General features: G+C 45.2%; 1 protein-coding gene across 2 annotated transcripts in view; it reads right to left on the minus strand.

The window, feature by feature from the left end:
- LOC103130683 (kinesin-like protein KIF1C) overlaps nt 1-13,066 on the minus strand; it is a 29,695-nt gene that overhangs the window by 9,120 nt on the left and 7,509 nt on the right. For both annotated transcript variants that reach the window (XM_007542148.2, XM_016666101.1), the window contains exons 2-13: nt 5,281-5,408; nt 3,848-3,924; nt 3,686-3,764; nt 3,502-3,602; nt 3,366-3,431; nt 3,111-3,289; nt 2,042-2,153; nt 1,838-1,915; nt 1,698-1,763; nt 1,379-1,457; nt 994-1,072; nt 771-919 (exon numbers count right to left, since the gene is read on the minus strand). In XM_007542148.2, the coding sequence (XP_007542210.1) occupies nt 771-919; nt 994-1,072; nt 1,379-1,457; nt 1,698-1,763; nt 1,838-1,915; nt 2,042-2,153; nt 3,111-3,289; nt 3,366-3,431; nt 3,502-3,602; nt 3,686-3,764; nt 3,848-3,924; nt 5,281-5,386 (1,171 nt within the window). In that variant the 5' untranslated portion in view covers nt 5,387-5,408. The remainder of the gene's footprint in view (nt 1-770; nt 920-993; nt 1,073-1,378; nt 1,458-1,697; nt 1,764-1,837; nt 1,916-2,041; nt 2,154-3,110; nt 3,290-3,365; nt 3,432-3,501; nt 3,603-3,685; nt 3,765-3,847; nt 3,925-5,280; nt 5,409-13,066) is intronic.

Genomic DNA, 13,066 nt, shown 5'->3' on the forward strand with positions numbered 1-13,066 from the left:
CACACACACACACACACACACACACACACACACACACACAGCTGCTGTCTGAAAATAACTCTCTCTGCTCTCACTTACAAACACAATCAGCTGCACAGCATCTAGAATATTCCATAAATCCAGACGTTACTGACTGACCTGGACTTAAAGGGACAGTCTGAAACCTACTGATTGATTGATTGATTGATTTGTTATTGATACTGTAGATGATCAGTTATGGCTGGATGCCATTAAATTAGCAGATCAAACTATAAACTGGTTCCTAGAGACGCTGATGAAAACATGAGACCAACCCAGGTCACTTCCTGTCTGAGCAAGGCTGTTACCATGGAAACCAACTTCCTCCCACCCACTTTCATGAAATCCTAAATTACTTTTCCAAACCCAAGTTTCCAGATCGGCTGGTGATTTATGGCTTTTTTTTAAAAAACAAAGGTTTAAATTTAAGTGGTGAGGCCACTACATACATATTCTTTTCCAAACTCCTAACATTTTAAATCCCAGTTTTCCAGAGAAGCAGCTTTCAGCTCCTATGCACCTCAAATCTGGAACCAACTTCCAGAGAACTGAGAAACAGCCGAAACCCTGAGCTCCTGTAAGCAGGCTGAAACCGCTGAGTTCACGAGTTCATGATATTTTATATGTATTCAGGGTGAATTAATGAGAATGTTTCCATGTTGTCATGTGGCGCCGGTCGGATCCGGTCCGGTTTTCCAGTCCAGTCCAGTCAGGTCCGGTCCAGTCAGGTCCAGTCCGGTCGGGTCCGGTACCGGTGTTCTGCAGCAGCTCCTGCAGGCCCTGGGAGAACAGCAGGTTCCTCAGCCGGTCCACTTCGGCCTTCAGCTCCCGGATCAGCTTGGCGTTGGGATCCTCGTTGATGATGGCGTTGCAGCGGATCTGCTTGGCCCGGTCGGCGTACCTGGAAGCATACGGACCGGTCTGAGCGGGACGGACCGGACCGGACCGGGTCGGGGTAATCTGAGGGGTTCTGACCTCAGGGTGCTCAGTGTTTCCTCGTAGTTGATGTCAGCAGGACTTAAAGCAGCGATCATGGCCGTCCGGGAGTTTCCTCCTGAGAAACAAGTGAAACTTTATAAATGATGAAACCATCACTGGTCGTCCTCACGCCGACCGGATCGACTGGATCCGACAGGAAATCAACAAGCTGTTTCACAGTAAAAGCCTCCCGTTTAGGGATGTTACTAATAAATCTGTTATTGATTCGTATTATTAGTTATTCATTAGATTCATGAATATTAACAGGATTAATAAACAGGATATGCTGATGATGTGATTAAACTGTCTGAAAGTCTCTGCCAGCGATTCTGATGTAATCAATTAAATTAATTGACTATAGATGACGACCTTTGACCCTCACCCAGATTCTCCTTCAGCAGCCAGGTGAGAACAGAGTCTCTGTAGGGGATAAAGTCACTTTTCCTCTTCTTGTTGCTTTGCTGCAGACAAACAGGAAGCTGTCAGTTTTCCACATTAAAATGATTTTAAATGTTTTAATAAACAATGTGATTAAACTGTCTGAATGTCAGATTTTAAATTAAAATCATTTAAAACAATTAAATGATTTTAATTGTTTTAATAAACATTAATGTGATTAAACTGTCTGAATGTCAGATTTTAAATTAAAATCATTTAAAACAATTAAATGATTTTAATTGTTTTAATAAACATTCATTTACCATTTCTGCCAGCGCTGATATCACTTTTCCCAACGTGGTCAGAGATTTGTTGATGTTTGCTCCTTCCTGTGAAAACCACAGCAGACATGAGCGAACCGGGATAAAAACAGACCGGCTGTGGCCCACGTGTGACCTCTGACCTTGAGCCGGGTGCCCTTTGCCCCCGAGGAGTCTGCGCGCTCGCTGCCAGCCAGGTCCACCAGGCTGATCTTGCTGACCTGCAGAGACAGAAGGCGGTGAAGCGGAGCGAGCGGACCAGACCCGACAGGACCGATGGACTGGACCAACCGGACCGGACCGGACCAACCGGACCGGACCAACCGGACCAGACTGGACCAACCCACCTTCTCCGTGTCCAGGCTGGTCATCTGGTCTCTGCGCCTCTGGGTGAAGACGATGGTGAAGACGGCGTGCGACCTGGACGACGTCTCGTTCATGTTGGTGGCAGCGACCGTCCTGCAATCAGTAATCAATGCATTACTGATAATCAATCAGGTGGTTTCAGAGCCGATCAGTGAGAGAAAATCATCTTCTGCTGATTTGTTTCTGCATTTCAGGCTCATTGCCAGTCATGGAAAAACTAATTTCATATCTAAAGGATAAACTCAGTAGAAAAGATTCCAGCTGGTGAGCAGTATGCCCAGTATTCCCAGTGCTCCCAGTGTTCCCAGTGTTCCCAGTGCTCCTAGTGTTCCCAGTGCTCCCAGTGTTCCCAGTATTCCCAGTGCTCCTAGTGTTCCCAGTGCTCCTAGTGTTCCCAGTATTCCCAGTGCTCCTAGTGTTCCCAGTATTCCCAGTGTTCCCAGTGTTCCCAGTATTCCCAGTGTTCCCAGTGTTCCCAGTGCTCCCAGTATTCCCAGTGCTCCCAGTATTCCCAGTGCTCCCAGTAGACGGCATCCCAGATCAGAGCCTGAAGCTCAGAGAAATGACCAGAAACCAAACAGACTCTGGTTTCAGACTCTACAGGTTTTAGCTAGCAGGTTAAAGGTCATAGCAGGATAATTATAATGAGTAAAAATACCCAGAATGCACAGCGGCACAAACAGTTCATACCAGCTGTCAGGCAGAGTCGATGTGACCCAAACACATCGATACTGTACTTCTAATCTACTGGAGGGAGGAAAATCCAGGTGCATCAATGGTCCAGTCAAAGTCCACATTGTATTAGCATTAGCATTAGCGTTCACTAAACAACATGTTGTTGTAGCCTTAGCTAAATAGCCTGTTGGTGTAGCAGAGCATTAGCAGAGCTAATGTTTACGTTCAGGGCAGCTAATGCTTCAGCTAGCTACCAGGTTTTAATTTGGTTTCTGTCGTCCTGTTGGACGTCCCGGACGCGGTCTGACTGAACTCCGGCTCTGTTCCAGCCGGGTCCAGAAGGTCCTGGCCCACAGAGGTCCCGCTCCGACTGACCGGGCTTTGTTGCCTTCGTCCATCAGCTCCCGGATGTCGGTGAATCCGGTCACGGCCAGTTTGGACAGGTCCTCCACGTACGGGCCCAGGATGGGATGCTCCCGGACCCGCAGGGATCCCTGTGACGTCGGGTTGAGCAGATCCCGGACCCGCTCACAGTAGATCTCCATGTAGGACACCTGCAGGCGGGACGAGGCGTGGGACCGGTCAGAGTCCGTTCAGGGAGAGCGGGAAGGGGACGGAGACGGCGTTTACCTCTGCTGAGTAGGTCAGGTCTGGGTCCGAGTTCTGACCCGTCCTCTGGAACAGGTCCTCACACAGCTGAGGGCAGAGACACATCGGGCTCAGACAGAGTGGACCCGGTTCTGGGACACATGCAGAGGACACCAACCTGGGGGATGATCCCCTCCTGCCCCGGCTCCTGCTTTCCCATCATGGTGTAGCTTTTTCCCGCTCCGGTCTGACCGTAAGCAAATATGCACACATTGTATCCTGGAAGACACCAACCACACCGGATCAGAACCGCTCAACCCGACCCGACAGAACCCGCTGGAGGAGCATCTGCTGCGTCTCACCTTCGAAGGCGTGCAGCAGCATCTCCTCCCCGATGTCCTTGTACACCTGCTTCTGAGACGCAAAGTTCTCATCTTCAGGCTGCAGGAACACAAACACAAGCTGCTGTTGCTGCCAGGGCTCAGTGTGTGTGTGTGTGTGTGTGTGTGTGTGTGTGTTGTTACCGTGGTGTGTGACCAGTAGGAATAGTCGAATGTGAAGGTCTTGGCTCCATCTTTGGGCTGTTTGGGGTTAGAGATGCCTGGAAGCAGAGAGAACATGAAGACAGGAGGTCAGAGACTTTCAGGATGAGGACGTCCGACTGGTCTGACACACGGTCAGAACTAGTCAGGGTTAGTTAGGGTTAGTCAGAACTAGTCAGGGTTAGTTAGGGTTAGTCAGAACTAGTCAGGGTTAGTCAGAACTAGTCAGGGTTAGTCAGAACTAGTCAGGGTTAGTCAGGGTTGGCCGTAGTTAACCAGATGGTAGCAGTACTTAGAGCTAGCCAGAGTTAGCCGGAGCGTCACACCCTACAGCTGCTGACCTGCAGGTGGAGCAGCCAGCATTCCCAGAACAGATGAGCAGCTCTCTGTGTGTGTGTGTGTGTGTGTGTTGGGACCTAAAAACAACCCGCTGCAGTGTCGTATATTAATATCCACTGAGAGCGTCGGTTTATCAGCAGCAGGTCAGGAGGTCACATGACGACCTGAGTCTGCTAAGGTTTGTGTCAACTGGCTAGCATTCCTCATTGGAATCAATAGGAAACGTTAGCCTGCAGCTAACTGAGTCAGTCTTCACTCTTCATCATAAGCTAATAATCAATAGTTTTTACATTTATTAGAGATATAAGAGGCATATTAAACCCTTTCAGGGGTCAAGAGGTACAGCAGAGGCGTTTGTGGGATTTATGGTTAAATATATTTGTATTAGTATTTTTTTACAATTCACAGTTTTGTCTTTAAATATATATTAACATGAATACAATGTAACAAATGAATAAAATGAGACATAAAATAATGTTTTTTCAGAGTAAAAATCTGTTCATTATGATAAAATGAGCATTTTATGAGAATAATTTGTTCATAACTTTATTAGAATATGGTATTAAAACTAATGTTTAAAATAACATGAAACAAAGAAGCTGAATATAATCTGTATGAATAGTAATGAGGCATGTAGTTTATATTCACACCACACTTTTCAGATTTATATTAGTAACGTATTTCATGTTTCCTTCTGCCTCAAACCAACAGCTTCATACTAGAAACATAAAGAAATATTTAAAGACCAGCATGAAGAAAGTTATAACCAACACTGTAAAAGGTACAAACACGTTTTAAACGATGCTCTGATGAAGTGTTACTTCATCAGAGCATCGTTTAAAACGTGTGCTGCTATTGGTCAATAATTACATTAATTATTAATGTTGTGTTTTAAAGGCTGGAAGCTCAGATTGAATCCAAACGGATCAGGTTTTAACCGAAACTCATTTCATCTCCAGTCCAGATGGAGCAACTGGGAGCTGTGGGACAGACCTAATAAGGCCAGGAACAGAGTGTGTGTGTGTGTGTGTGTGTGTGTGTGTGTGTGTGTGTGTTACAGTGTGTGTGTGTCTTACAGGTGCTGTTCCCCTGCATCTGGATCACACTCTTGGCGTTGCGTCCCAGCTCTCTGGAGTTGAACGGCCGGACTCGCACCGCCACCTTCACCGAGGCGCCCGCCATGGTTTAGCTCCGCCCACTCCTCCTGCAGACAGCCAATCAGAGTCAGCAGCTTGTTCTGACCTTTGACCTTTGACCTGCTTTCTTCTTCTTCTCTCCTCTGTACTCCCTGGCTGTTTCCAGCCCTCCTTCTTCTCTCCTCCTATTTTTCCAGGCTGAACTTTTCCTCCTCCCACATTCTTTCCTTCCCATTTTCTTTTCTTTACCTCTTTCATTCATTTTCTCCTCATCTTGTTTTCCTTCTTCCTAAACTAAGCTGTTATATTTCCATCTCTCTCTTTTCTGTTCAGACTTTGACTCTTTCATCCTTGTTCCTCTTCTAACTCAGTTTATTCTCTCCTTTTCCTCTGTTCTTCTCCTCTTTTCCTGTCAGATCCTCTCTCTCTCTCTTTTTGTCTTTCTCTCTCTGTTTTCTTCATTCCTCCTCCTGAACTCCTCCTCCATGTTTCCATTTTTTCTTTCTTTACATTCCTGCTCTCTGTTACGTCGCCGTGGAAACCGCCTGGTCTCCTTTCACCTCGGTTCTCTGTCTCTGTGTCTCTGGTGTCTCTGTCCACTTCAGGACGTTGGACACATGCAGCCAGCTGTTCTCCTGTCGGGGGCGGCTCTGATATTGATTATTGATCGGCTCTGGAGGAACATTTGACCTCCCCTTTAAACGGCCTTTCTGATGAATATAAATCTGATGAATAATAAATCTGAGCGTTACATTGGCCTGTGCTGAGATCCTCTAAACAGGAGATGTCTCACTCCTTCACTTCTCTTTGAACCAAACACAAAACCAACTCTAAAGCTACTCTACGCTTTAGAGTAGCTTTCAGACTACTTAGCATTAGTGTTGGAATGCTAATGCTAACATGACAAACACTCCTGCCTTCAATAGCACCAACTGAGCATGTGCAGAAATGAAAAACAGTCACACTAACTTAAGGATTATTGTTCTTTATGTTTGGAATAGTTTGAACTTGGTTAAAGAAAATAAAATTAGATTACTGGTGTAAAAATTGGAGTCCTGTCCCTTTAAACTGCTGTATCCGTTTTCAGAAGGTGAACTTGGATTTTTTTATAGCTTTTTAATTTTGGGTTGATCTTTGTTAATCGAATGTCTCCTGTTTTGGATCAGTTCTGAGTTTCTGTTAGAGAAGAACCAGCATTCACTGGTGGGATCAGCTGGTTTCCAGTCTGACCAACCTGATGACCTCTGACCTGGAAACACTCCCTGATGGTTTTCAAACTGGAGTTTGATGCTGTTCATTCAGGCTATGAGAGAGAGCGAACATTTGAGCTGATAACAGGAAGTCACTCACTCTGAGCGTTCAGCCTGTCAGTCACGGAAAACTCAGGATTTAGAAACGTTAATGTGATGGATTGAAATTGGATTGAAATTTGGTTATTTCAGAGTCTTGACTAGTTTGATTTAGCTGAAGCAGTGGTCAGATTCAACCAGCAGGGGGAGTCTAGCGCTTGCGCTATCTATAGTGAAGAGCACCGGAACTTCCTCCTTAGATATTAATAATCGCTGGAGCAGAAACACCGTGTCCGGCTCTTTATTAAAAATCTCCCCTTCTTTAGGTATGAGTATGTATATATGCGCACCTGTATATTGTACGTTTGTTTGTTAACTGTCAGAAAGAGTATGAGTTGTTTTTGGACGCTCTGAATGTTAAAGTTCGTTATTAGCCTTGTTAGCTCCACTGTTAGCACCGTTGCTAACATACTGCTGTGTCGACTTTAATAACGTTATGTATGTTTGTATGTTAATGAGATATTAATAATCGCTGGAGCAGAAACACCGTGTCCGGCTCTTTATTAAAAATTTCCCCTTCTTTAGGGCGTTTACATTAACACCTTTTAGGAATCTGAGAGTTAGGCATTCATAGGCTGTTGCTTTAGAGATGCTAGTCATGCTAATCGCTAATGTAGCATGCTAAGAACTGTTTAACAGGAAATAAATAAGCTATGATTCCATCCAGATGTCATGCTAATTTTGCAAACTTTTAAAATGTGGGTCAGTGTCATTTTGTCAGATGTTCTCATTATGTAAGGCTGGAATAAACAGGAAGTGAAGGTTGTAGACTAATGTGGAGCAGAGAGTCCTCCCCTCCAGGTCTGGACTCTAAATTGTTTCAGTTTGGTTCCTCTGGTAAGGCACAGAGCCAGCAGTGGATGGGAACGTTCGCTACGTCAGAAATTATTCACCAAACGTTTTCCTGTCTACTTCTTTAGAGCGTCGACTCTAAATCCACCTCAGGCCAGAGGAAAAACTTATACAACCATTTCTAATTCATTACTTCAAAATGAGCATAAAAATGATGGAAACTCAGCTAATCATAACGAGATGTCAGCCCTGCTGCTGCATGAATAATCAAAGACTTTAGTTTTTTCTGTAGCAGCAGATTAAAGGGTGTTTCTGTTCCTTTAAACCTTTTCCTACTTTTCTCTCTTTCCGTCTGTCGCCATTACATCTGGAAGCTTTTCTAATAAAGTTTCATATATTGATCAAGTGAAGCATCATGGTGAAGCTGTAACGCTTCACTTATGAAAGTAAATCTGTTGGTTTCACTCAGACAACAATTCTGATCTCCAAACTGCTGAACACGTTAAAAACAACAAGTAAATATTGATAATTACTAAAAATTCTTAAATAAGGAAACAAAATGGTGCTTATTCAGCAGAAACAAAGTGGCTCGTACCAGGAAACACTGAGTGGAGCAGGAAACACTGAGTGGAGCAGGAAACACTGAGTGGAGCAGCCAGTGTGTCTGAGTTCATCACCATGGTAACATAGAGTCCATATAAAATGATTGTCTCTGATTACAGCTGCAGTGACAGAGGAGAGCAACATACCCAGCATGCAAACATGTCCAAATGGAGCAGCTGGTCAGCCCAGATGGAGCAACCAGCAGCAGCAACCAGCAACCAGCAGCAGCAACAACCAGCAACCAGCAGCAGCAACCAGCAGCAGCAACCAGCAGCAGCAACAACCAGCAGCAGCAACAACCAGCAGCAGCAACCAGCAGCAGCAACCAGCAACCAGCAGCAGCAACCAGCTGGTCGGTCGTCTCTAATCATCAGTTCCTCTGACCAACACTTGAGCCATCTGATGGTGAGCAGAAGCAGAGTTGCTGCTGCTGCAGTCAGATCTCTGTAATCTGGTAGATCTACATTCTTGGGGCAAATTTAATTTCTTCTACTTTTGATTTCATTTCCACGGTAGCAGACTGAGTGATGTGTTGCTATGGTAACAGTCAGTTTGGATAGGAAGTGGGTTTCTCTGGAAGAGACCTGAGAAAACACACACACACACACACACACACACACACACACAGGCTCGGATGTTTCAATCAGCACTAGGCCTGTCACAATAAATAATAATTTACACAATAAATTAAAACAAACTCAATAATTCCCATTTGCATGATTTATAATTTTTCTTTTTCTACCAAAAACTGGATATAAAAGTTTCAGTTTGGTGTTTACAGAGCGACACACACAGGTCAGGGGAAACATTACAGATATTTATTTTTCTGTGCCTGATTACTTGCTCTTGTACTTTTATTCACACTTTGGTTATAACTTCCTATAGAATAAATATATAGATAACTAAATTAAACATATTAATAAATAAACTGCTGCTGTCTGTTGTGTATGTTTAATTATTACAGATGAATCTGTTGCATTCGGACCAGAAGAAGCTTTCCAGCAGAACAGTTTAATCCTCTGATCAATGGTTAAATCACATTGATAAACTGTCAGATCAATAATCCTCCACAGATTCATTATCAGTAATCATAAACACTGACCAGGTTGGTTAATTAATGCCCGAAATATCTGCTGCCTGTTTTTATCTTCACTTTGAGTTGAGGTCAGTTTGATCTGAAGCACTGAGGCAACAAGTCTGCAGGGTGTGAATACTTTCTCTGTGTTTCAGCAGGACATTTATCTCTGTTGCACCCAATGTTGGCGCTTCAGAAACCAGAGCAGAGAGCGGATCTGGGATCAGATTCCCGGAACGCCGGAGCAAAATTCCCTCTGGAGATGTTTCTGCTGACACAGCGCTAACTGCATTAGCACCGCTAACTGCGCTAATGGTGCTAGCAGCGCTAACGGTCCGTCCACAGAGCGTGTTTGCTCTGTCAACACGGCCCACAGCAGGAACACAGACAAGATGGTGGACGCAGATACCGGCCTCATTGTGAGTGTGTTTAGGTGAGCAAGCAGACCCAGCGCTGACTTCATCCCCCAGGCATCCACACACACACACACACACACACACACACACACCGCTGCAGCTCCCAGCAGCTGAACTGGTCGGCCCAGTTCAACCACTGCAGTCATCAGCTGTTCAGACTGGAGGCAGCAGCTTCTAGGGAAACGTTCCAGTCGTGCTCCTCGTTGTTGTGGCGGCTCAGAGATTTAAGACGGCGGCCAATCAGATTCCTGCATGCTGCCAGGAACTACACCAGACCCAAACACAGCAGGAACTACACCAGACCCAACCAAACACAGCAGGAACTACAGACCCAAACACAGCAGGAACTACCCCAGACCCAACCAAACACAGCAGGAACTACAGACCCAAACACAGCAGGAACTACACCAGACCCAACCAAACACAGCAGGAACTACAGACCCAAACACAGCAGGAACTACACCAGACCCAACCATAGCAGGAACTGTTTCTCCAGCCTGAGCCCATCAGCTGAACTGCAGCCTGCCGTTTCCTTCCTCAGTGTCTGAGCTAAATGAACTGCTCTATAGCTTTTTTCTGCCCTCTCAGCCGTTTTTACTGGAACCAGAGAGGAGCTGCAGGTTCTCTCTGACCAGCAGGAGAACCCGTTGATGCCCCGTTTCCCTGAGGGAAATCTGTTTCTCCTCTGTAAGGCTGCTTATCTCGTCTGAATCCTCCTGAGCAGCAGATCAGAGACATCAGAGCTGCTTTGATTCGCCGGCGCTCTGCTTTACGCTGCCACCACATGACCTGCAGCTGATATGAAGGTTTATGGCTCTATGATGAGCTGATTAGATCTGAACGTGAGCCGAACTCGTCCAGGTTCTGGGCGGATCCAGGTGGAGAACCAGCAGCTTCTCAGGGATCAGATGTTTCAGTGTTTCCTAACCTGGTCCTCCAGGCTCCTGCTTTAATACGCCTCATTCAGCTGACTGCAGTTCACTGACCACTAGTCAACTGAAATACCTGAAGCAGAAAACACCTGGTGCCTGGAGGACCAGAGCTGGGAAACACTGAGCTACAGGATGCAGCAACCAGGCTGCCTGCAGTTTGTTGCTGCAAACTTTACAGACTGGAGAGGAAACCCCTGATTTTAGACTAGAAGTCAATGCTGGGCAGCGTTAGCTAAACAGCTAGCTGTGCTAACCCTGAAGCACTAATCAAACATCCCAGTTCTGGTAGAGCTCAATGTCAATAAGGCATTTAGAATAAGCTAATGCTAATGTCTATACCACCATGGTATTTAGCATAAGCTAATGCTAATGGCTACAGCACCATGGTATTTAGCGTAAGCTAATGCTAATGGCTATAGTACCCTGGCATTTAGCATAAGCTAATGCTAATGGCTATAGCACCATGGTATTTATCAGCAGGCTTTAGGCTCCAGGTGTCTGAGTGAGGGTGGAGGTGACCTCAGGGTGGAGGTGACCTCAGGGTGGAGGTGACCTCAGGGTGGAGGTGACCTCAGGGTGGAGCAGAGGTCAGCGTCTCTCTGCTCTGACTTGGTGGAAACAGTTCTCGTTTCCGGTCCGTCTGCATTCTGACCCGTGGATCCAGATTCAGATCAGGACCAAGGAGGAACTGGTTTGGACCCGAGACCCAGAGACCCGGTCTCAGCAGAACCAGCGCCAGACTGAGGGAAGCTTAAGGTTTGGTCCTCTTTAGCGTGAATCCAGCTGATTGTTTACATTCTTCATCTTATAAAAATGTAAAATGTTTTTTGTTTTGTTTGACGTTTTTTCTGTCGTTTTGCTGAATCATCATTTTTGGCTGTTTTGGTCGTTTGGTTGACAGGAACCAAACGGAGCGTTTTATCCTGCAGCGCCTGAACTGAGGGCCTGGAGAGCCATCCTCATTTATCATAACTCCAGTTACTTTACTGTAAATAAACATGTTTTCTGCATCTCAGAGATTATAGGTTATTTTCTACTGTTTTATTTCTCCTGTTCTTTCTACACAAAACATCGAAGCTTAATCAAAACAAGGAATATTAAAAAAGGTAAAATAATGCAGATCTGGGAGTAACTGCTGAGATTATAGAAGAAAATCCTAATCCATACATGTTAAACAGTTTCATTAGTTTATTGACCCCATTTGGTTTTGTTCTGTTTGTCCTAAATGATGTTTAATGTGTTTATTGATTATTGTTATATTTGATCTAATTGACTTATTTTATAGATGATCATCTGTTTGCTAGTCTTTAATTAGTGAATGAGCTAAAAGTAGAAAAGCAGATATAATCCAGCAGCAGTTATCTGATGTCATAATTAGGAACATTTCTGCTCTGGCAGCTGGTCCAAACTGGATCAGAACCAAAACAAATGGGTCAGAACCAAACACAAAGTTTTGAGGTGATGATGAAAAGCTGGATTAAATTATAATCTGATCCATTAATGAGCATTAATCTGACATCAGATTCAGATCAGAACCAGTACCGGTTCTGGTCTCGGCTCGGTTCTTGTTCTAACAGAACCGGCCGGTTCTCATGCTCAGGCTTCTGCAGGAATGTGATAATGAACGGTCTTCATGCCTCACACACACACACACACACACACACACACACACACACACACACACACACACACACACACACACACAGCTAAAGATAGATGCCGCGCTGCAACACCCAGATTGCTGCAGCGAGTCTCTACTCAGTCCCAGTCTACTGGTCCCAGTCTACTGGTCCCAGTCTGCTGCTCCCAGTCTGCTGCTCCCAGTCTGCTGCTCCCAGTCCCAGCTCTGTGTCTCTGCTTACGGGACACCGTGTTGCCTTCGTGTGCAGCAGGAAACCACAGCGTTGAGTTCAGCTGATCTGCTGGCGATCCCAGAGAACGTCTGGACGTTTAGCAGTGGAGACAATCAAACTGAAACTGGTTTCAACAAACTGGTTTCAACCAGCACCTGTTCATTCAGGCTGCAGGAGAGCGAGAGAGAGCAGGACATTCCAGTAGAGAACAGGAAGGCTGGACAAGCCTCTGCTTGATGTTCTAATGACAGCAGCTGGAAGTCCAGCGCTAAGCTAAAGCTCCAGGTCAGCGGTGTCCAACATGTGGCTCGGGGCCCATTTGTGGCCCACTGAAGGATTTTGTGTGGTACAAATTTTTTTTAATTTCTTCATTTATCTACAAAAACAAAATGTACAGACTTTTACTCAAAAGCAAATTTTACAGCCCAAATAAGAAAACAACAAACCCAAAGAGTCCTAAAAATAAAACTATTTATGTTTTGTGTTTACAGTTTGTGTTACTAATTTATTATTTCAATAAATTAGAATAAACATTTCAGTGAGTCGGGTTTGTCTAGAATCAGACGCCAGTTTAAGGTGTGAACTCTGGGTTTGAATCTGATTGGTGAATCTCTGGCTGCAGGAACGTCAGCAGGTCTGAAGTGAGCCAACATTCCCAGTCGTTCCCTGACATTCCCAGTCGTTCCCTGACATTCCCAGTCGTTCC

This window comes from Poecilia formosa, unplaced genomic scaffold (genome assembly GCF_000485575.1).
Source record: "Poecilia formosa unplaced genomic scaffold, Poecilia_formosa-5.1.2 Scaffold661, whole genome shotgun sequence".
In the NCBI taxonomy this organism is placed as follows: domain Eukaryota; kingdom Metazoa; phylum Chordata; class Actinopteri; order Cyprinodontiformes; family Poeciliidae; genus Poecilia; species Poecilia formosa.